Source organism: Emys orbicularis, chromosome 10 (assembly GCF_028017835.1).
Source record: "Emys orbicularis isolate rEmyOrb1 chromosome 10, rEmyOrb1.hap1, whole genome shotgun sequence".
Classification (NCBI taxonomy): Eukaryota; Metazoa; Chordata; order Testudines; family Emydidae; genus Emys; species Emys orbicularis.
The window spans coordinates 3973817-3995442 of NC_088692.1; the positions used below are offsets into that span (position 1 = coordinate 3973817).

The following is a 21626-nucleotide window of genomic DNA, read 5'->3' on the forward strand; positions in this document are numbered from 1 at the left end:
TCCTCAGTGAGACATTGCCAATATACAGCTGTTCTTTCGACCCTACGATATTGAACATGCGAAAACAACAATGAAGCTTACACAAAAGCACGTGGTTTGCTTGTTCACCTCGGTGTTGAGCTGTATCTCTGTTGCTGCACCAAGGCATCCTCTATCATGGCTATTTCTATAGAACAACTCTCCAGCAAGGCATAGGTGACTTTTTTTTAAGCTCTATTCTTTACACCCAAACTTCATGCTAACACGAATGCAGAAGCTTTCAGCAGACTAGCCTGAGAGCAGCATAAACTGGCCCTCTGTATGGTAAATTATCTACTGGGCTTTTGGAGATCTCTAGGGAACACGATGCAGTATATATGTAAACAGCCTGCAAAAACAGCATATGGAGAGCAACTGGCATGACACTCAAATACACAGCAAAATCCTGGCATGCTTATAAGATTTGGTCTGGATCGTTACAAGAAAAGCAGCTAATATCTACTGAACCACAGTGACTTTACAACAGAAAAATAGGAAAGAGAAAGGGGTGATCTGAATAAGTAATATGGGAACCCACAAATAATGTACTACAGTTACTACACCTACATCTAGTAATTTGCTATCCATAGTCCATAAGAATCTATTTAATTACATCTGTATCTGTGTATACTAGTCTACTTCACAATTCACTGATACATAGATGTGCTACCACAACAGTTAATAAACAGCACTATTAACACTAAAAATGGCTACAGGGAACGCCTTGGAATCTTGGAAACAGGATTTAATGCAAGTGGTAGGCACGTCTCATTACTGGCTGCAGTGAGGTCAGATGTCTTATGCTACCTTTAAGCATATCTGTTAATTCAGAAGGTTCTTTAACAACTAATAATCTATGCTACTACCCAGTAAAATAGAGTTAAACAGGAAGTTCACCATGCTGGCAAACAAGCCAGGAAAAATGTCTTTAAAAGTTTTGTAAATACTGTTTCCAAGGCAGGTGTGACTTGCACATTTCAATACAACATGAATTACACTTCTCTGACGTGACTGGCTAAACCAGCCTCAAGTGTAATTCATCACTGTTGCCTAGATAGGCCAGCAAGTGTGCAGTGACTACCCAGGCTTCCACACTGCTGTCCCGACACTAAAGGCAGATCAGCGTTGAGTCCAGGGAGGCTGGAGCATGGCACTTGCTTTTATTCTCTTAAGCACCAGTACAGCAGGGAGTGGAATAATTGGGGTACAGGGAAGGGTTTCAGCAGTAGAGAGAGCGGGGCAGGACTGTCTTCAGCTGAGCGAGTGCTGCTGTAATCTAACGTTGCCCTGACTGAGTAGGTTCTAGCTTTGTACGCCTCTGATTCTAAGCCAGTAGCAATCTAAGCCACCACTAAAATGTCCCTGGTGCTCAATCCACCTCCCCAAACCTGGAAAAGTAGCTAGTTTCCTAAGGGGGGGCTACATTAAAAGTGTCATTAAACATAGTGACTATTTGAGCGAAGATTGGGAAATGAAATGTGGCCCTGAGGAGAGCAATGGTGCCCCTTGATTGTGAAGTTAATGCCTGCAGGTGTTAAGTCACAGCCACATTGTCTTGCCTCTGATCCTCGTGCAATACTTTAGGGTTGCTGCCCTCAAGGCCAGTCATTATTGGTGTGTCTGTGTGCAGCTATATATTTTTTTGCATTGACTGTACTCTTGTACAGACCTCAGCGGAAATCCATTGAGTGTTCCATTTGGGGAGGAAAAAATGAGAAAATGCAATGTAGGCCTCAGGTGCTTACATTCATATTGTAATATTTAGCACGTGTACACCACTGATCAGGACAGTTCTAGCAGTCAGACAGAACTTAGTTCTTTACAGTTACAAGGAAACTCTGGAACAGGTATATAGTTAGAAAAAATACAATGTACTGAACAAACATTATCTCACATGTACAATCAATTTAAGTAAACATTTAAATTGATTATAATTTTGCTAAAATATTAACACAAGTCTGTTTTGTGCTGCTAAATTTTCAGTGTTCCCTCTAAGGAAAATATTGCTACGGCTCTACTGTACCCTGTAGGAAAATAATTTGATTTTTTCCCCCCCAGCAAGGCTGATTTGGTAGAGAATCACAATGGTCATATAATTAACTTAGGTGTATAATGTACTAGGATTCAGATGTTCTCTGTCCTCTTAATGTGAGGGTTTCTCAGTGCGTTCCTGTCAACTGCAACCTTCCCTAATGCATTTGCCTGTTGCATCTCCTTGCTTCAGGCCAGCAGCAGTCTGTGGCTTGCCCTCAGCTCCTTTGCTGTTTGGGACAGGAACCCCTTGGCAATGGGATTGAGTCATGCACAAATTCTCAGGTGTTTGGAATGTCAGATTGGGTGCAAATACATCTCAAAGCAGTGCCAGAAATGACTGGAGCTAAACGGGGAGAAGTTTTTAGTTTGGTCACTGCAATGTGAAAAACGTGCTCTGGTTTATTTTTCTGGACACTGGCAGCTAAGCTTGCGTCTTTCAGGTGCAGTAAATGTAACTTTCACCGGAAATGCACATTTTAACCCTTTCTGAAAAGTCAGGAGTTCAACGAACTCCATTTTGTCAGTGACGGAAACTGCTTATGACTGTGTGTCACTGTTAATTAACGTATTTCTTTGTAATTTAAATAGCTGTTGAAATGAGCCGCATTAATGATGACAAAATGGTTTTTTTACTACAAGAAAAGTGGGGGGAAAGTCATTTTAACTAGTTGCTCATCATGAGGTCAGCAATCATAAGACCTTTCCACTGCCTCACTAACACACACATTTTGCAAACAAGAAATATACTTTTGAACTGGCTCTCATTTTAAAGAAAAATATTAACCAAATAAAATTGATCCAGATTAGCAATGGATGATCTTAAATACAGAGCAAAGCTCCCATCCTGGCACTAGGAGCATCAACATTTAACTCATCCAGATGTGTCTGCTATCCTTGAAGTTTGTTCTCAGAGAGAAAATGCCACACAACCACCACCTTTGGTCAGCTGGATAACCTGGGACAGCGTATTACTGGGATAGACTATCTGCTGGATTTTGTATGGTTTACATTCATTTGATTCTAATAAGCCAATCATTTTGCAAATGATAACTAAAATTCAGGCATTTTCCCCTTCACATTTTATATGAACTCACTTTGTTAATTCGCTCACATTAATTGAACATACGGGTCATGGTTTACTCTTCATTTACTGCTCACGCTATCAAGCTGAATGGCTTTTCAGTCTTCTTTATAACATCTGAATGGTTTACATATTTCTAGCAGCTGCAATGTAACAATATATTCACACCTGAGTTTATTTGCTTCTGTTAATGGCAGATGGTGGCACTTGCCAATATCAAAATAAAGGCCATGCTTTCCAATTGATTAGATTTAAAGTTGAGTCACTGTGTTTTAACACGCCCACGCCACTTGTGTCGGCAACTTTAAATTACAGAGTAAATAGCTGTTCAGTATCCCTGGGAGCATCCCATTGTAAATTTGCAAACTGTTTAGTATGACAAACTGAACGTTGGCGTTGAACAGTAACATACCATATTTCCCACTAATAAGTGGTCTTTCCACTTTCCACCATCATTTGCAGAATTGTTTTCCAAACCAAGTTGAGAACAGTAATTTTTAATATCCTAAACAGATACAATGTTGAAGCAGATAAGAGATTTGGTTATTCAACATTTTTTTTAAAAAAAAAAGTAAAAAGCAAAAACAGTGATGCCTGAATCCTAAGCTAAAGTTTGCGACATCGGTTCCGTTTTTTTGTACAGTACATATATACAAACTAGAAACAACACAGAGATGATTCTTTTTTCTTTTTAAATTTGGCACTTTCCATAGACTCTACTTTCTCTGCAGCACAAGAAAGCTCTGTAGTGGCTTCTCGCAGTGGGAAGGTTTGAGGCTAGAATGAACAGGCGCTGTGTGTGCAACCCCAGGTTCATCAAAACGAGAACAATTCTGTGTTAGCTCTGGAAGAACGAGATAACCATCAACTCATCAGCTATTGTGTTTTCTAACAGGAGAATTATTGTCTACTTTCCTGGGTGCTCAGCAAAATTCAATGCTAATGTTTGGCATTCAAACAAGTCAAAGAGAATTGTGGTGTTGTTTTTGTGGTTGCCACGTGTATTTTGTGTAGTAGCAACCTTCCTTCTGTTTCAAACTTAGAGGGAACACTGCTTTTATAAAAAAACCCTTAGGTAAGACAAGAACCAATACTACTGTACAGAATTTACTGCACAACTAGCTAATAGTAAGTTACCCAGCACTGACTTGCCACATTAAGGAAATGGTACTTAATACACTTGCAATCAACCAGTTAACTGTACTGCACCATGAGGAGACTTCGTCTATTTTTACATGACCGTGCTGAGCCCGCCGTCCTTTAGTAAGTTGGCACCTGGTAACCTTTTGGACTGGTGTCTAAGGTCTCAGAAAATGGTGGGCTCTGATAGGTTTCCGTGCTTTCAATGCCGCTGCCAGTGGGGTATCCTGGGTATCCTGTATTGGGGTCAGTGGCAAACTGATCCGTGGCAAAGAGAGACATGTCAGTCCCCAGGTGGTATCTCTGCATGGCCATCACCGTCAGGGCAACCTTTAATGAGGATTAGGGAGTTCAGAGAGTTAGCGAAGGCATCAGCGGTTCATGACACCATGTTCCTAGACAGATGTTCCCACCCTCATCTGCCTGTTCGTCACCTTACACAGGGACGTGTGTGCCTTCTCCCATCCGGCCCCCTATGCGTGGTACCATCAGCCCCATCAGCCCATGCCTACATCCAAAGACCACTTCCTCCCTGCTGCTGCTGACTCCACTACTTGCTCCCCTTCCCTAGCCTGTGTGTGTGTCAGGCCTTAGACTGTGATTGCTACAGGCCAGGGGCTGAGTGTGTGCACAGCCCCTACCGCCGAGCAGGGAAGCGGGGCTACAGCCTACATTGCTGGAGCCTGCCCCTTGCGTGGTAACCAACAGCTCAACTCCACTGACTAACACGAGGCTAAAGGACGTGTTTTCCCCACCACCAGGGAAAAGCCAGAGTCTGTTTGGGGCTGGCAGGCCTTGCTGCCTGGGGTCCATGGAACCAGCTCTCCAGAGCCAGGAAGTGTTGGGTGATGTTCCTTCCCCTGGCTGGCCAGCCAGGTATGGGGGGCAGTACAAGGCCCTCTGAGACTGAGACAGCCTTTATTGTCCTCCAGCCCCAGAGAGCCACTTGCTCTTGGGCTTGCGTTGCTGTAACCACCGGCAGAATTCAGGTCATTGTACTGGGGCAAATCTTGGTAGTCTCAGAAACCCAGCAAGTAGGTCAATTTTGCAGAGACTCCTTGACCCTTTTTTTGAGGTTACAAATATTCAGGTCATAGACTGTGGGAGATGTGCCCAGTGGCGCTGCAGGAATGACACACCTGCTTTTATTTCAGGCTGGTTCATTAACAAGTCAATTAGTTTACACGTGACAGGCTTGCGGAAAACTGCCCGCGGAAGCTGCGAGCCGCTGCCTTGCTGCTGACAACGTCTCCGCCACGTCTCACTTTGATATACTAGCAGTGCCCATGGACTAGCTGTTTATTTTCTGTGTATTGATTATGTAAAGCACAAGGGTTTATTAGCAACAGCAGCAGGCTCAATGTCAGAATAGCTCTGCACTGATGGGGGGGGGGGTCGAGTGGCAAAGGAGTCCAACCACTTCAAACTTGTGACAACACCTGGGTAATTGCACAAAACTCAGCAACGTTCTCGGCTTCATCGGATCGTCTATCGGCCAGTTTCATTAAAAGGATGGCAAGGATGGCCGCAGATCTGTGCTACTCTCAGTCTTCACTCCGAACCCCGCACTGACATCAGGATGGGACCCACCCGGGGAGAGAATAAGGACCCAGCCACGTGTACCGGGGAGGATAATTTTCCCAGTGCTTCTATGAAAGGCTTTGTTCATCTTGGGAAAGGATTTCACAGGGAGCCGTCGAGCTGGCTCTGGTATGAACTCCTAGGCTTGCTCGAGGCAAAGGGCCAGCGCAGCGACAAATCGGGCCTGTGCACACAGGACCAGAGGTCCAGAAGCACTCAGCCCCCAGCAGCTTCCACTGAGACCAATGGGGACTCCCCAGCCCTGAGCACAAACGGGTGCTTCCAGGAGCTGCACTCGACTGCAAAACTGTCCAAAAGGCTCGGGGTCTGGCCCGGAGAGCGAATTGTTTGTGTCCCAAGCTGGACAGCTAGAGGGAGCCTGTCTGGCTGGCGGATTGGTAATGGGGCTATACAGCCCTTCCCTGCTGGGTCACTGATGCTATTCCAGCCCCAAAAAGTTGTTATTGCTGGGAGGCCCTCACAGGAGTGAGTGGGTTGCCGTGAATGGCGCTGTACATTGCGGGGGGTATTTGGGCAAGGGACCGCACCATTTTTAGCAAAGCAGCTGCCCAAAAGTCTGCCCGTCATTGGGCATAAATGGAACTAACCCAATCCATGCAAAAGCCCATCTGGGTCAGCCCCCATCCATCCGACACATCACACGCAACAGCCAGGCTGAGTGGTGGTGGTCTGGGCAAGGAGGAAGTTGCCCAGTGACCAATAGGATGGGGAGGGCGTCTCTCCCAGTGCACCTTTGTGGACTGCTGCATTAAATACAGAGTGTAGCAATGAAGAGATCAGGGCCTGTGAATTAAGTGGGGCTACAGGGAAGCTGGGATGAAAAAAGTTTGATTGGGATAATTATAGAGCCAGGGAGCTGGAGAAGCCCAGACTATCCTTTGCATGAGATGATCCATTTCCTATAGTGCAGGATGATGGAATTACTGCAGATCTTACAGGGTAACATGCTCAGGACCCCGTATAAAGCTTACGTGGGCAATGACAGGAAGCGTGGGGGAGCACAGACTCTCCCCTACACACAACCCCGAGCTCTTTAGTAAGCACACAGAGTATTGTCTGACAGATCATTTCAGCTGGAGGGCCATACCCGGTCTGGTTGTGTTACCAGTTGGAGGTGTGAACGCCAACAGGGCATCCTAAGGAGTGGGTCTGAGATTAGCTTTCTGTACACGGTGCCTGTCGAATTCAAGCAGTTATCAGTTTTGCTGTCATATTTGGCACATCTTCTGGGTAAAGTACTGCTGCAATTCAACATGCCACGCATGTACCAGAGGAGCGTCACGCTGATAGATGACTCCTACCGAAGGAGACAAGCAAAGCAGCTGGTTCTTGCTATTTGCAGGCAGGACACCTTGGGCTGTGATCTTGTCAGATGTCGCAAGCTAAGCCGTGTTAGGCCTGGGCAGTACTCGGGTTAGGGGCCTGCACTGCTGGGGGTGCTGCTGACTGGCTTGCAGAGGAAGGTGTAAAACTGAGGTGCATTTGGATGGTGACTGAAAAATCGCCTGGCACTCTTTGCAAGAGTCCGGGTATCCTGGACCAATTCTATCTTGGGGGATACATTCTACTTGTCCTACCTACATTTGCCAGGCTGTCTCAATGAATTGGCTGCTCTGAGGATCTCAGTTCTTTCCATGGGATTGTTACGCTCTGAGGCACAAGGCAGAGCAGGGCTTGCAGTATCTGTGCTCACACTGGTTGTTCGTACCGTGTGTTTTGTTCTTTCACTTCTGTTATTGCCTTCTTTTATGGGAAAAGGAAGCACGCTTTGCTTTACTTTCATTTCTCTCGCCCCTGGGGTTTGCAGGAAGAGCTGACAAATCAAACCCGGGGCCTAAAGGCAGCCTGAGTCACTAATTGGCAGAAAATGGAGAATATCTGTCCTGGAGGGGAGGGATTTTCCAAAGCACTCAGCACTGGTCCTGCTCTGCTCCCCGATAGGTCAATGATCAGTGATAAAGCCTCCCACTGGTGCAATGAGAGCAGAGTTAGGTCAACCCGGAGAGCTGCTGCACACTGTTAGTCTTAAAGGTGCCACAGGACTCTCTGTTACCCCACTCAAAGACAACGTTCCTGCCAGAGGAGGCTTCTGGGAGGCGGACGGGCTAGTAGCTGGGAGGTATTTCTGTGGGTTTGGGGATTTGTTTCTTGAAATCAAATCACTCACGGAGCTCTAACTACAGACACTGAAATGATGGTGTTTCCTGGCTTGCTCGCTAGTTCCAGTGGCAGGTGGAGGCGCTCTGCACTCCACAGGACTGGGGCCTTGGGAGGCCGGGGGAAGTTTGGAATTCCCCAGACTAAAGGGAGTTATCCAGCCAAGTACCCACAGGTTTCAGCCTTACTCCTCAGGGGTTAGCGGTTTCACTATAGTTGCACTGTAATTATTTCTTTACTACAAACCATCTTTGTTGGGCAGAACCCCGGTTCCCCAAATCACATTTCCCAATTCCCCTTTCTGCCGCTCGGCTGTGCTCAGATCGGATTTCATTTCCCTGTTTCTTTTCCCTCGTGACCTTTGCTTTCTCTCACTCTTGGGCCCTTTCTGCTGCAAACTCTTTGTTCCTACCAGGGGGGTGAATGATCATGGAGCTGTACGTAGCCCGGTTACACAGCTAAGGCCCAGCACCACGCTTGGAAAGCTGGCATGGGAGGGGCACCTTGGAGGATGATGGCTACCAGAGCTCCGACCTCACAGCACAGAGCAGGCAGGACGGGCACAGACTTAGCGCTTGTCTATACTAGGAAAACTGAGACAAGTACTTCTCCATCTGCTCAGCTCCTATGGCGGGAGCTACTGCGGACACGGTGCAGGCGTCTTCCCCCACCTGCTCAGAACCCGGTAAAAACCCTGCCAGTCTGCACTACAACTTCAACTACTGCTACGCCCCTCCCCGGAGAACTAGAAGCCTGGCTTTTCCCAGAGTCACTGCACTTTTGATTGATCAGGGTGCTGAAATTCCCAGTAATGAAGAAAAATCTCAATGTGATAACTGACAGTGATGGCAGGGTGAGTGCAGTTCTGGTGAGATATGTGGAGTATTCCATTGCTCCGTGGTGAGATTTCTAGTGATCCTGCTACTTCATCCTCCTGCACTGTGACAGGACTGATTTTGGGGTCCCCAAACCATAACTCATACATGGGCATCTAATCGGTCCCTGAGACAATGATTCCAACTGCTCTCTGGACAATGTGATGTGTTGGCCCCAAATTGTTCTTTTGGCCATAAAAACATTCCTAAAGATTTTCCCTGCTGAAGCTCAGCTATGAAAGAGAATCAGAGCCCGGATTTCCCTCTGTGCCCAGGAACTCCCCGCACAGTGACACGTCCCTGAATGAAATGAGAGACACACTCTTAACTCCGTAAATCATTAAGATCTCGGCACTCGGTGGCTGAGGGCACAAATCCACTTACACTGAGGCCATGGGAGTCCTGCCCTTCGCTCCACTGGGTGCAGGACCCATCGCTGAATTCACATCGCCAAGGATGAGGAATAGGACGGCCCTGGTAACCATGTGCCTCCGATTAATCTAATGCAGTGGGCATTGTGCTGCAGTCCCTTGTCCCTGCTGGTTATTTCCTGTAGGCCATGATTTCCTCCCACCCACATGTCTGTGATCGGCTAAGCATCTGGAACCTAAACTCACCCAGGAGAGGATGGAGAAGAATGAGAAGGCGATGGCTGCCCGGGCAGCATCAGCTCCTTGAGACACCCCTTTGCTGACTGGTGTGTGCTGCCACTGGTTGGCCAGGAAGCAGAAAGCTACGAACCACAGGAAGGACCACAAACCTGGAAGAGAAGGAAGGTTGTTAGTGGGGGCCACAGCCAACTGGCACTGCTGTTATGCACCATAGAGAATCGCAGACCTTCCAGCTCTCTGAAAACCAGGCCCCTTTTTCAGGGTTTCACGGGAAGCCAGGACATAGGACTGGAAGGGCCTTCAGGGGTCCATGGAGCCCAATCCCCTGCTATTGCAGTCAACCCCCTCATATCATCCCCTGCATAAACTTACTGAGCTTCATCTTAAAACTAGTTAGATTTCCAACTGGACCCCCAAGGACAGAGGCACCCCGAAACACCAGTCCCTTCTGACAATCCTGGCCAATGCTGGTAGGTGTGTCTATAGCACCTTTCATCCCAAAGGCCCTCAAAGAATTTTAAACAAATTTAGAGCCAGAGCTCAGAAATCCCTACCCAGGCAGGAAGTCCTGTTGTCCTCAGTGGGTCTATTCACACCACTAAGGATTGCAGCCTTGGGCTGTTAAGCTCATGTTCCTACCATGCTCGGAGATGGCTTCACCCACCTATCTAATGCAGCCACCTCTGGGTGGAAAGTGGCAGCTGTTTTAACAGCTGACTGTACCCAATGGAAATGGCAGCGGGTCCTTAGAAAGCCAGATTGTAATTCCCTAAGGTGGAATGTGGCCAGGTCAGTGAGGTCAACGCCCTTACCCTTGACCCCAAGGGTTCAGGGCCTTGGTTCTGTGTGCTGCATAAGGAACAAGCAAAAGCAGGAAAATGAACTGTTCTTCTTGTGAACCTATCCCCCAATCTGCCCACGCAGCACCAAGGGAACCACATGGCCTCAGGCTCCCTCTTCTCTGCTGCTCTCACGTAAACGGGCTATCGTTCTGTAGCCTGACGGAGACAGGGAAGACGAAGCTGGTGATAATTTCCTACTGGCATCCAAGGCGGGCTGAGACTGCAGATCCCTCCCATCCAGTCACTTGACAGCATCAGTAGCTGGTACTAAGGTCTTGGGGGAAAGCAACCCCTATCAGGAAGCAAACACCACTGTCACTCCCTTCAGCAGATCTCCGGGCCCCAGAGTCGGGAGTCCATGTTCAGGGTTTCAGGTGAAACCCTGACTGTCCATGGCAGTTACCATCCCCACCCCCGGCCCCTAACACCTAACTGACCATTTCAAAGTGTTGGAGTACGGCGGGAACGTGAACCCTGGGAACTGGGCTGCAGCACTGTCAGGCAGGAGTCTGAGGAATGTAGCAAGTCACTGTAAGGATACGGACTATAAACCTGTGGGGCCAGCGAGCTAAAGTCACTCTGTGACTGCGGGGAGAGAAAAACGAAGCTTGTTTTGTTCCTATTTTACTTTGCCAGAGGCTCTTAAGTACAATACAAAACAGTGTTTTTCTTGGCGCAGAGATTTGTGTGCACGCACACGCCCAAGTCTTTCAGTTCCTGAGATTGTGTTAAATATACTTTGAGGAAACAGCACAACAATTTCTCCTACTGCAGAGCATGGAAAACTCCCCCTTACCAAACAAATCCAAATCTTCAGCTGTCAATTTCCCCCTGGTTCTGTATGATTCATTTGTCTCCAGGGTGGGCAAGGTCTGTGGACCTTATTACTCAAAGAAAGGAAATTCCCAGGTGAAAACAGAGACAGTTTCCTATTCTTCATCGTGCTAAGGGCCACAGATCTGTAACAATGGGGGTTTCACAGCAGTGCCTCCAGGGTGAGAAGTAGGATCATCCTTGAAATATGGACAATGAAAACAAGGTCTGTTATATCTCCTTCCTCTTCCCCTGGACATTGAGGCTTGGAGAAGACTTCTGCCAGAACAATGGCACTGGCTAAGATCGGATGACCAAGATAGAGAACTTGGTGAATCTATTGTGACAGACCCAGACCAGTGGGGTACAGGAGTCCGGTAGAGGGCAAATATACCGGTCACTGGATGAGTAGTTTTCTGTTCCTTGAGTGACCAGAGCAGGGGCTGTACTAGAGTAATCAGGAACCTGCTAGAACCAGTTAAGGCAGGCAGGCTAATTAGGACACCTGGAGCCAATTAAGCAGAAGCTGCTAGAATCAATTAAGGCAGGCTAATCAGGGCACCTGGGTTTTAAAAGGAGCTCACTTCAGTTTGTGGTGGGAGTGTGAGGAGCTGGGAGCAAGAGGCGCAAGGAGCTGAGAGTGAGAGGGTGTGCTGCTGGAGGACTGAGGAGCACAAGCACTATCAGACACCAGGAGGAAGGTCCTGTGGTGAGACTAAGGAAGGTGTTTGGAGGAGGCCATGGGGAAGTAGCCCAGGGAGTTGTAGCTGTCATGCAGCTGTTACAGGAGGCACTATAGACAGCTGCAGCCCACAGGGCCCTGGGCTGGAACCCGGAGTAGAGGGCGGGCCCGGGTTCCCCCCAAACCTCCCAATTGACCTGGACTGTGGGTTCTTCCAGAGGGGAAGGTCTCTGGGCTGTTCCCCAACCCACATGGTGAATCTCTGAGGCAAGAAAATCCGCCAATAAGCGCAGGACCCACCAAGATAGAGGAGGAACTTTGTCACACTATGTATTGATGGCCGTGGGGCTGCCCAGCCGTTCTCAATGCAAGAGACAGGCCTTCTCTGCCTGGCTGTCAGGACTCGTAACGACTGGACTTTGATGCTTAACAGACAGAAGACGACGACTTGAATTTACTTTGGGCCGGGAGGACCCTCAGTCTGAATTCAAAGTACAGCAGTGGGGCTCATCAGAGAAAGTGTTCAGCTTCGAAAGCTAATCTGATTGGAGATGGTAGCTATTGGGACGGCTCTACAGGTGGAGAGGAGAGACAGTGACGCCCCCCACAGGGGTTCAGTCTGGAGAGCGCGGCAAGGGGCCAAATGAGGTTCCAAGGTCATGCGCTCTGACCTGGGGGGCGGGGAATAAGGGTTGACACTCTTACACCATCACCTGGAGGCCTGCCCGGAGGTACTGGAGGCCGTTTCACTGGTTTGACGTGGCGGTTGATTGAACTATAGATTATGCACCGACCAGCAGGATCCGTTTATTGGTGATTCTTGTTGGGGTCCCTGAGGGAGATAATCACTTCCCCCAAATATCCACTTGGAACCCTGGATAGCTGCTGTGGAGAGGAGGTGGGGGCAAGGCCTGGGAGGCTGCTGCAGAAGCTGGGAAGAATAACACGGACATTAGGGCGTGGCCGTGGCAGCTGGGGCCGACAACTTGATGCCTTCCCATTCTCTTCGGAGTGGCAGGAAATCCCCATCCCGCTATTCCGTCTCCCCAGGGAGCGCGAGAGGGAGACAGAGCAAGAGCATGTTCAGGGCAGCTGTGGACGTCGGAAGTGTCATTTCCCGGTCCTCAGCGCTCTGCTGGGAGGAGGCTATGCTCTGACAGTCCTTGTTCGTTTTCAGTATATATTTTTTCATATACGCCCAGAGGAATCAGCACAGGTCTGTGACCTGCTCCTTCCCACACTGATCCGCCACGCTGCGCGCTGATTTTATTTACTTGTTTATTTCCCCCTTGGCGTTTGCCCCCGTGATCCAGCTCCAAGGTGGGTCGGAGGAACGGAGCTGGGAGATTGCTCTGGAAATATTTCCAGTGGCTAGCCATCTCCCTGCCGTCAGAGACCAGCCACGTCGTCTCTCCTCCCCGACACTGGCCCCTTCTGGCTCTCTCCGGGAAGGAGCTGACCTGGGACAACGGACGGGCTCCCCAGCAGCTCCAGCTCTCTCTACTGCATGGGCGCCACATGGGTCTGATAGGTCAGTTTTCCCTGGAGGGCCCGCCTGGGATATCAGCAGGGACCCCCTGGGAGGGCTGTGATAGAGGAGAGAGCTGGACCCATTTCCCCACTTCCGTAACCCAGAGGGAGCTGAGCTCTGCAGTGAGGAGCATGCCGGCTGGTGCAGGCTCTAGGGGCTCGGGCATGAAGATCTTCCATCTGGTGTCGCTGTCCCTCTGGGGGCTGCTTGTCCCTGGAATGAGTTTTTCCAATCCTGCCTGGCCTAGCTCACTAGCCTCAGCCCTTGCAAATGCCTCCAAAGGGGAAGCGGAGCTGAGGGGACAATCTCCCGCCAAGGGCAAATGCAGCCCTGGAACGCAGCTGGGAATTAGACGGACACTTGACTGAGCCACAGGGTTAGTCAGAAATCTGAAATCAAGTTTGAAATTTCCCTCCTAAAAGCTCAGCAGCAGGAGGGCTGGGGAAGCCGCTGGGACAGGCCGGGGACACACACAGACAGACAGGTCAGGGGCCAGGCAATCCCCTGCTGCTAGCGGCTGACAGGGCTGGTTCTGCCCCCCGAGCTGTAAGCAGGCCGAAGTATCCACTGTGGACCGCAGCACGATGAAGAAAAGGAAGGTGCTAAGACGAACTGTAAAAGTCAGTGGATAATTATAGTTTTGGGATCTGCAGACATCCGAGTGCAAACACCAAGGAAGAGATGTTACCGCCATAATTACAGCCTGGTTTTAAACGAGCTCACTTCTAAAAGAGCAGCTGTAAGAGCAGATGGAAGAGAAAGCAGCAAATGCTGAACTGTACAGCTTCAGTGTCTTTGCTGCTTGGGCCACAATACAATATTCCACCAACCTGTCAGAGGGATTCGGGTGTCAAAATTCTCTGCCCCTTTCCAATAACAACCGTTCTGCCTAAAAACAGGGAAAGCTTGGTACGTCTGCACTGCCCACAACACCGAGCCTCCCAGCTTGGGTCCACAGGTGTGCACTATAGCTCTCAAACCAGCTGTGTAGGCATTGCCGCTCGGGCTGGAGCGTGGGCTCGGAGACCCCACGAGGAGGGAGGGCCCTGAGCCCAGGCTACAGCCTGAGCCCGAACATCTACACCGCAACAGCCCCAAGTGGGGACAAGCATTCCAGCTCCACCATAGACTGTATGTCCAGTCTTCATCCCAGTGTGAGAAACCTCCTGGGCTAACTCTTTCCTGGCTACTAAACCTTCCTTCCAACCATCAGAGACTGTAAACTGTCCTTCCTTTTGAGTCGCAGGGGCAATTCTATTTTGTGTCGGTGTGTCTATATATGTACGCAGTCGCACACACACACACAAGGCTAGCGTCTCAGCTGGCGTACACCGGCGTAGCCCCATTGACAGAACGGCGCTGAGGACGTGCCTCATAATTAGAGCTGGCCAGAGGACTCTGTGACACACCGACAATTTCTTTCCACATCCTGAATGAACTTTATGGGATGAAGTTAACCCTTACTGAATTCGTTTTAACATCTTTGGGGTTCATTGGATTAAAAAATCCAATTGTGCACGTGTTATTGTGACACGGTATGCACCTTCTCAAGTGAGGAGGGGCCATGCTAATGAATTTCCTCTGCTATTAACCTGCTGAAGCCACCCCCCTGGAGAAGTGCGCAGATTAGTTCCAACTAGATTCTCCAGGGCCCAACAGACAAAGAAAGGAGAAATAGCCTGGTTTTAAACTGCCGCAGGGCCTCCTTCCTGATCCAGCAAACGGACAGGACCCCTGCTCCACACAGCGCTCCAATCCTTAGGGTGGGTTGGATGGACTGAGCCTGCCAGAATCCATGCTAGGCAGGGGCGGCAAGCCGCGGGGGGCGGCCTGCCGGTCGCCGTGAGGGTGGCAGTCAGGCTGCCTTTGGCGGCGTGCCTGCGGGAGGTCCGCCGGTCCCGCGGTTTCGGCGGCAATTCGGCGGCGGGTACACCAAAGGCACGGGACCGGCAGACCTCCCACAGGCATGCCACCAAAGGCTGCCTGAGTGCCGTGCTTGGGGCTGCAAAATATATAGAGCCGCCCCTGATGCTAGGGGGCAGAGTTAACTCTGATAAGCCTGTTAGCAGGCACCTAGGTTCTTCTATTGTTTTTAATATGGTTTCTCTATAAAGCTTTTTACCTTAAGAATAAAGCAGGCGTGCACAGGAAGTGCCGTGCGATACCTTATAACTGTAGCAATTACACCTGTTAACCGGTCTCTGAAGAGAAAGCCAGCAGGTGTTTCTGGGCTACCTGGCTGTGCTGGGAAGTGCAGAGTGAAGGCAGGGATCTGTGCAGCCTGGGAATACCCTGGTCAGAAGAGTGAGAGAGATGCAGGTCTCCACCCAGAAAGGCAATGGCTGGGGAGTGGGTGTGTGACAGATTTTCGTTACCAATCCTCGTCAGCCTGGCTGGACCACTGAGGGGAAATACAGGTGCAGCTGCCCTGGACTGTGACAGATTAATCTGGAGATGTTTAAAAAACATAACTGAATTGCAGGGCTTGCATGGTGTGTCGTACAGCCCAGCTCTGCTCAGCTCACCGGCTGCCACTGGCCGGTTTCATGCCCAAGGCCTGTCAGCGCACAAGTGGATATGACAGTCTTTGATCTGTGGGACTACAGAGGCTGTAAGCTCCAGTACAATGAAGCACTTTTTTCAGTCTCTGCTGTGAGAGACCTGTTTGTACACATGCTGGTTATGAAAGCAACTAACTGCCTGCCATTTATCTGTGAGAGTCTGGGGGGATGGGGCGGGTGTGTGGGTGCAGTACTGCGTGTAAACAATGCTTTGGGCAGCAATCATTTTAGAAAAGTGGAGACAGAGAGTATACGAACATGGTAAAAAATAGCTGGAAGCTGCAGGGTTCCCCAGCCACTGGCCGTGGCTGCAGCTGGGCAGTGTGGGGAGTCCCCACTGCAGCTGGGCAGATGCAGGAGATCCGCCGGCCGCCCACCGTGGTTGGCCAGCTGCGGGGAGTCCCCACACCTGCTCACCGCAGCTGGGCAGCTGCAGGGTCCTCCAGCCCCCTGCTGCGGCTGGGCAGCTGCAGGGTCCGCCCACCAGGTTGGGGGCTGGGAGCTGCGAGGGCGGGGCTGGCTGGAAGCTCCAGCCCCAGGGCAGAAAATGTCACGGAGGTCAATGGAAGTCACAGATTCCGTGACTTCCGTGACATAATCGTAGCCTTACTGATCACGAATAGGAGATCCCATTGTACGGTGGCACTGAAGAAACAAGTGCCTAGGGACCAAGATGATGGGCACAATAGAAAAACGCCTAAGATAGGTACAAATGAGTACACTTTCCTGCATCATCTTATACTTCTAGTTCTAGGTCCACATAGGGTTTGCAGATCTGCCATGTAAGAGTTTCCCAAGAAAGGAGGTTAAATCCCCATCACTTAGGATAGAGCTTCACAAACTTTTTTCATGGGGTAACCCCACTTTAAACATCTCATGGACAACTCCCCTCCCCTTGGTGATCTCATGAATCACTTGCCCCTACATTGGTCACCTCATGGATCACCTCACTTCCCACCGGTCACCTGTTGGGTCACCTCGTCTCCCATTGGTCACTTCATGGATCACCGGGTCTCCCAATGGTGAGCCCTGTATCCGCATGACCTGCATTTAAGGGGTTTGTTTAGGAGGCATAAAGTGGCTTATTTTCCACTGTAGGCGTTCATGGGGGGAAAGATCTCTCTCCGGGAAAAATTAAGCTCTTTGCAATCCATACCCAGAAAACACAAAAAGGGCGAAATGGGGTAATTTACACCCATTGACATCTACAGAGCTACATCCCCAAGCCTTCAGCTGCTTCCTAGCAAAATGTCTTTTCACATGATCCCTGTGCATTGGATTGCAACAAACATACACCAGTATAAAGACTTAGAACCAACCCTGCGGTTTTCCCCCAGGAGTAGGCTTGAAAGGATAAGATTTTTATCAGTAATTATGTGGGTAAACGTCAATTTCACCATAAACACACAAACCAACAAAAGAACATTTCGATCAATAATAATTGAAATGTACAGCGAGGCCAAGTCAGAAAAATGCTGCTTGAGAACTTATTAAAGCTGGCTTTAAGGATATTTACTTTTGTATCGTTTGACGTCATGTTGATAATTTGTGTTTTAACAGTGACAAATAATTAGCTTTTTGAATCTCAACTTCGATCGTCATTAAATAATTGTCTGATCCCCCCCGTAATTTTCCCAAACTGAACATTTCAATCGATTACAAACGGAAAGAAATGCATAAAAATAAACATAAATATTGTCTGTTGAAATGATAAGAAATTAAAAATCTAATTCTGCCAGACCTCTCTCCGAGTGACTCTCTTGGAAATCAATGGAAGGTGTGCACACACAAGGGCTGCGGGATCGGACCCGTCAGTGGTAGAAACCCAACAATTACACAGGTTATACACCTAAGGAGACCGGTGTAAGTGAGGGAAGAATGAGGCCTTGAATCAGAAGGACAGCATTTTACACACACCTTGCACAGCGTAAATGGCTATACAAGATGGTGGAGGATCAGACCTTGACTCTGAGATTTTCAAAGCAGCCTAAGGTATTTATTTGGATGCTCAATGAATGGACCCTAGGCATCTAAATCCCTTAGGGGGCATTGTAACTCTCAGCCTCCCTAAGCGTTGTACACTAGCTTTCTGATGTCATAGAAATAGAGTCTTTACGGTATATTTCCAGCTACCGTGGGTACAGAATATTCCCTCCCACTCCCCTCTGGAGTGTTCTACCTGGCACTTTTCATTCTTAACAACAGACACTGATGGTGATGTGACGATGCACTGAGGGGTGCTTTCATTTGGGATCAGACAGTTGCAAGCTCCCTGGTGCTGGAAAAATCACCCTCAGACTTTTAAAACATGAGGGCTGGAAATCCAGAACCTCAGGCCAAATGCAACTTCCAGATGAGCTGAGCTCAGGATAATCCTGCTGGTTCAGTGGATCCAGCTACGTGAGCCTGGTCCCGCTCCCATTTAGGTCATTGGGACTTTTGCCTTTGATTATAGGAGAAAGGTCTGACACTGTAAGTTTTCCAGCAAAGGACCCAGCTACAGTAAACACCATAGCCCCTGCTCCTGGAGTCAGGTGATTATATCAGAATCTCAGTTTGTATTAAAAAAAAGTAAGTCTCTAACCCTCATGGTTGTGGGGGAGAAAAGCTTGAAAGCATGACCCTGGGTAACTGACCCAGAGACATCTGCCTGAGTCTGCAGAGAGCCTGAAACAATAGCTCTGAAAGGAGTGAACTTCCCAATGTGTCTCAAAAGAGAATTAACTCCTAGATCCATTGCTCCAGGGGGCCTCGCCAATTCCACCCCGCAGAGGGCTGTGAATGGCAGGGGCAGAATGCAGTGGACGTGGCCCATCCACCCAAGCAGATAGACCTTGACTGCTGAGCTAATTACAAGGACTTGCTGCCACCCTTACTGCTTCAGAGGGTAGGGGGTCCTGTTGTCCCTGCTGGAGGGAGAAAATGGGACCCCATACTGCTGCCCTTGCCACTTCAATTGAGGGGCAGAGCAAAGGGGGGCCCCCATATGTTGGTGTGCCTAGTGCCTCGGATTGCCTTAATCCAGCTCTGGGCAACCTCCACTGCCAACACAGCCCAGCCGATGGCATACCTGAAAACCCCAGGTCCAGCAGGACAACCCGTTTCCGGTCCTTCACGCTGCTGATCTGCTGGAAGTAGAGGTCGACGATGAAGAAGAAGATGCAGACAAAGAAGGCAATGATGCCGATGGCGATGCCATAGTTGCAGGCATCCTCGTTCTCTTTGAAGACGCACCTGAGTTCCGCCTCCGTGCCATCGTTGACGTAGCCCTCGTTGATGATGGAGCCGAACACCACGATGGAGAAGACCTAGGAAGGGGAAAGCACAACTGGTAGCTGTTTACACTGAACTCTGTTTTCTAACAGCGAGATAATTGGACTCAGTCTTCCATTTGATTCCATGGCAATGTGGCACTCATTAGAGGGATCCCTACGCTTGCCTGGTTGGTGGCTTAAAAACAACGGGCTGGTGAAAGGTTCCCAGTTCCTCCATCATAGCGATTTCGCCTTTGCTTTGCAGTGAGTCGGTCTGCAATGCATTTTAGGGGACGTTCTTCTCGATCCACACCAGGCAGAGGGAGACTAGATCACCCAGGTCCAAGCACAGCCTTTTTGCCTGCATCACTCTCAGCTGTCAGGCTGCGCTCAATAAACCGCCTTGAGTCACTAGGGACCGGAGAGAAATGAAGTTACAGAGAATAATTGAGTTGCCGAACACATTGCTCCTGAAAAAGCCTAAATGCGCAGGGTGGAGATGAGAGGGGAGCAGACAGGGAAAGCCCAAGGGAAGCTCAGCTGCTGCCAGGAAGGAGAGTCATGGTCATGCCCTAAGTGAAGGGCCGGTCAATGTTATGCTCAGCACTGCTGGGGCTGGAGACCGCAAGGGGATAAATCTGTATCTGGGGACCTGGCTTGCAACCAGCTGAAGGACAAAAGTGAGACAGGTTTGCTGGCCTCCCTCTGGTCCCTAACGGCGTGGCTTGCAAAGCTGCTGTGGGATTGGCAGGTGCTGCTCGGGAGAGGCCCTGGAACAGGATAATAGGGGTCTGACAGATCAGGACTGAGGCGGGACAGCAGAGCTTCGGGGTAGAGGGGAGAGCTTGCATGGTGCCCTCTGCTCGGATCTACCCAGGATCAAACTCCTTTGCAATGACCTTCACTGAGGAATTACTTTAAAAAAGCCACTTCTCCTGCTGTCCAAGCCCTTCCCCTTCTCAGCAGACACACTAGGGTCACTGCAGGGCTTTCAAGGACACAGATGATTTCTTGTATGGGGATAGTGCACATAAGGGGGAAGAGAACCAGCAAAAAGGCCTAGGCACCACTTAAGTCTCACACCATCTGCATGGGGTGAATTTCACCCAACCCGCTCAGGGTTGGGTCTCTGCAAGATGGGGTAGGATGCGGCTGGATGGGGGTCTGGGGATGGAGCCAGAGTTGGCTCTCTACAAGGCATGACTCACTTTGAGCCTGCCGGATTCCTGCGTTCTTCCCCACTGACATCATTTTCTGGCTCCACACCTTCCACCTAGAACAGCAGGAGGCAGGTACTGCCGGATAATCAATGTCTCCTCCAGGAGGCACGCTCCCGTCCCGGAAGACAACTGGGGCCTGGGAGAGTAGTGCAGAAACCCCTGCCCTCTGTGCAGATGCCCCGAATCCCTGCAGATTCCAGGCCACATTCCCTGTCCTGGCAGGCAGGAAAGCACCACGGCCTAAGTGTGTAGCAAGCCTTATGCGTGTGGATATCACTGCTGCATTTTAGGGTTACACGGCACATGAAACCAAAGAGACAAGGTGTATCCACGGGACTGACTCCATTATAAGGCACTTCAGAGCCTCGCCTGTCTTTGCCCAGACAGCACTGCACTGTGGTTTCGATTCAAATGCTGCCAGTGGAGAGCAAAGCAAGGCCTGCCAGTGCCCCTCATTCAAGCTGTGAATCTCTGATCTTGTCTCGTCACTGCCAATGCGCAGGATCCTTGTCTGTTTCGATGCCCTGCTGGCTCATAAGGATGCAGCAGGAGGCAGAGACAGAGAGCTTAACTTGAGAGCAAAGGCAACACCAGGGCTCCTGGCCTGTTGTGGCTCAAATTCCCTAGCTTCTACGAGGGCGACTAGTAATGCTGCAGCTGTTGGCCTGGTGGCCTGGTGGCCTTTCTGGTACCAATGACACATTATAAAGTAGTTGACAGACAGAGAGAATGACCGTGATAATAGAGTGCCCCTTTGACCGCTTCACCTGCACTCTGGCCCCTAACCCAGCTCCCGCACGACTGAGCCGACACTCCGAACCTCGGAGCAGCTTTCAGATAGCCGCCTTTCTCAAACCAATCAACCCACCTACCACAAACCCTATTCTGTCCTATCCAGGACCTTACACCGCGCTCAGCGCTGGACTAAGTGACAGGACTAACATCTGTTACGGGGTTGGTTGGTTGGTTTTTTTGCTATTGTATGACACTGTCCCATGGCAACATTCGGTTCTGTCCCACTGACTCACAACCCCTTGTAAGGAGGGAAACTGAGGCACAGAGCAGTGCAATGACTTGCTGAAGTTCACACGTGGAGTCAGTGGCAGAGTTGAGAATCCAGGAGTCCTCATTCCCAGTCCCCTGCTCCAACCACCAGACTGGACACTCAATACATGATTCTAACTTTCTCCTTTTCTTTTGCATTT

At 49.6% G+C, this 21626-nt stretch overlaps 1 protein-coding gene across 1 annotated transcript in view; it reads right to left on the reverse strand.

Annotated features, from left to right (window-relative positions):
• Nucleotides 1-4197: 4197 nt before the first annotated feature.
• SYNGR3 (synaptogyrin 3) overlaps nucleotides 4198-21626 on the reverse strand; it is a 34374-nt gene continuing 16945 nt past the window's right edge. Inside the window, 3 exon segments of the mRNA XM_065412429.1 lie at nucleotides 4198-4603; nucleotides 9525-9667; nucleotides 19018-19255. Coding sequence (XP_065268501.1) covers nucleotides 4394-4603; nucleotides 9525-9667; nucleotides 19018-19255 — 591 coding nt within the window. The 3' untranslated portion in view covers nucleotides 4198-4393.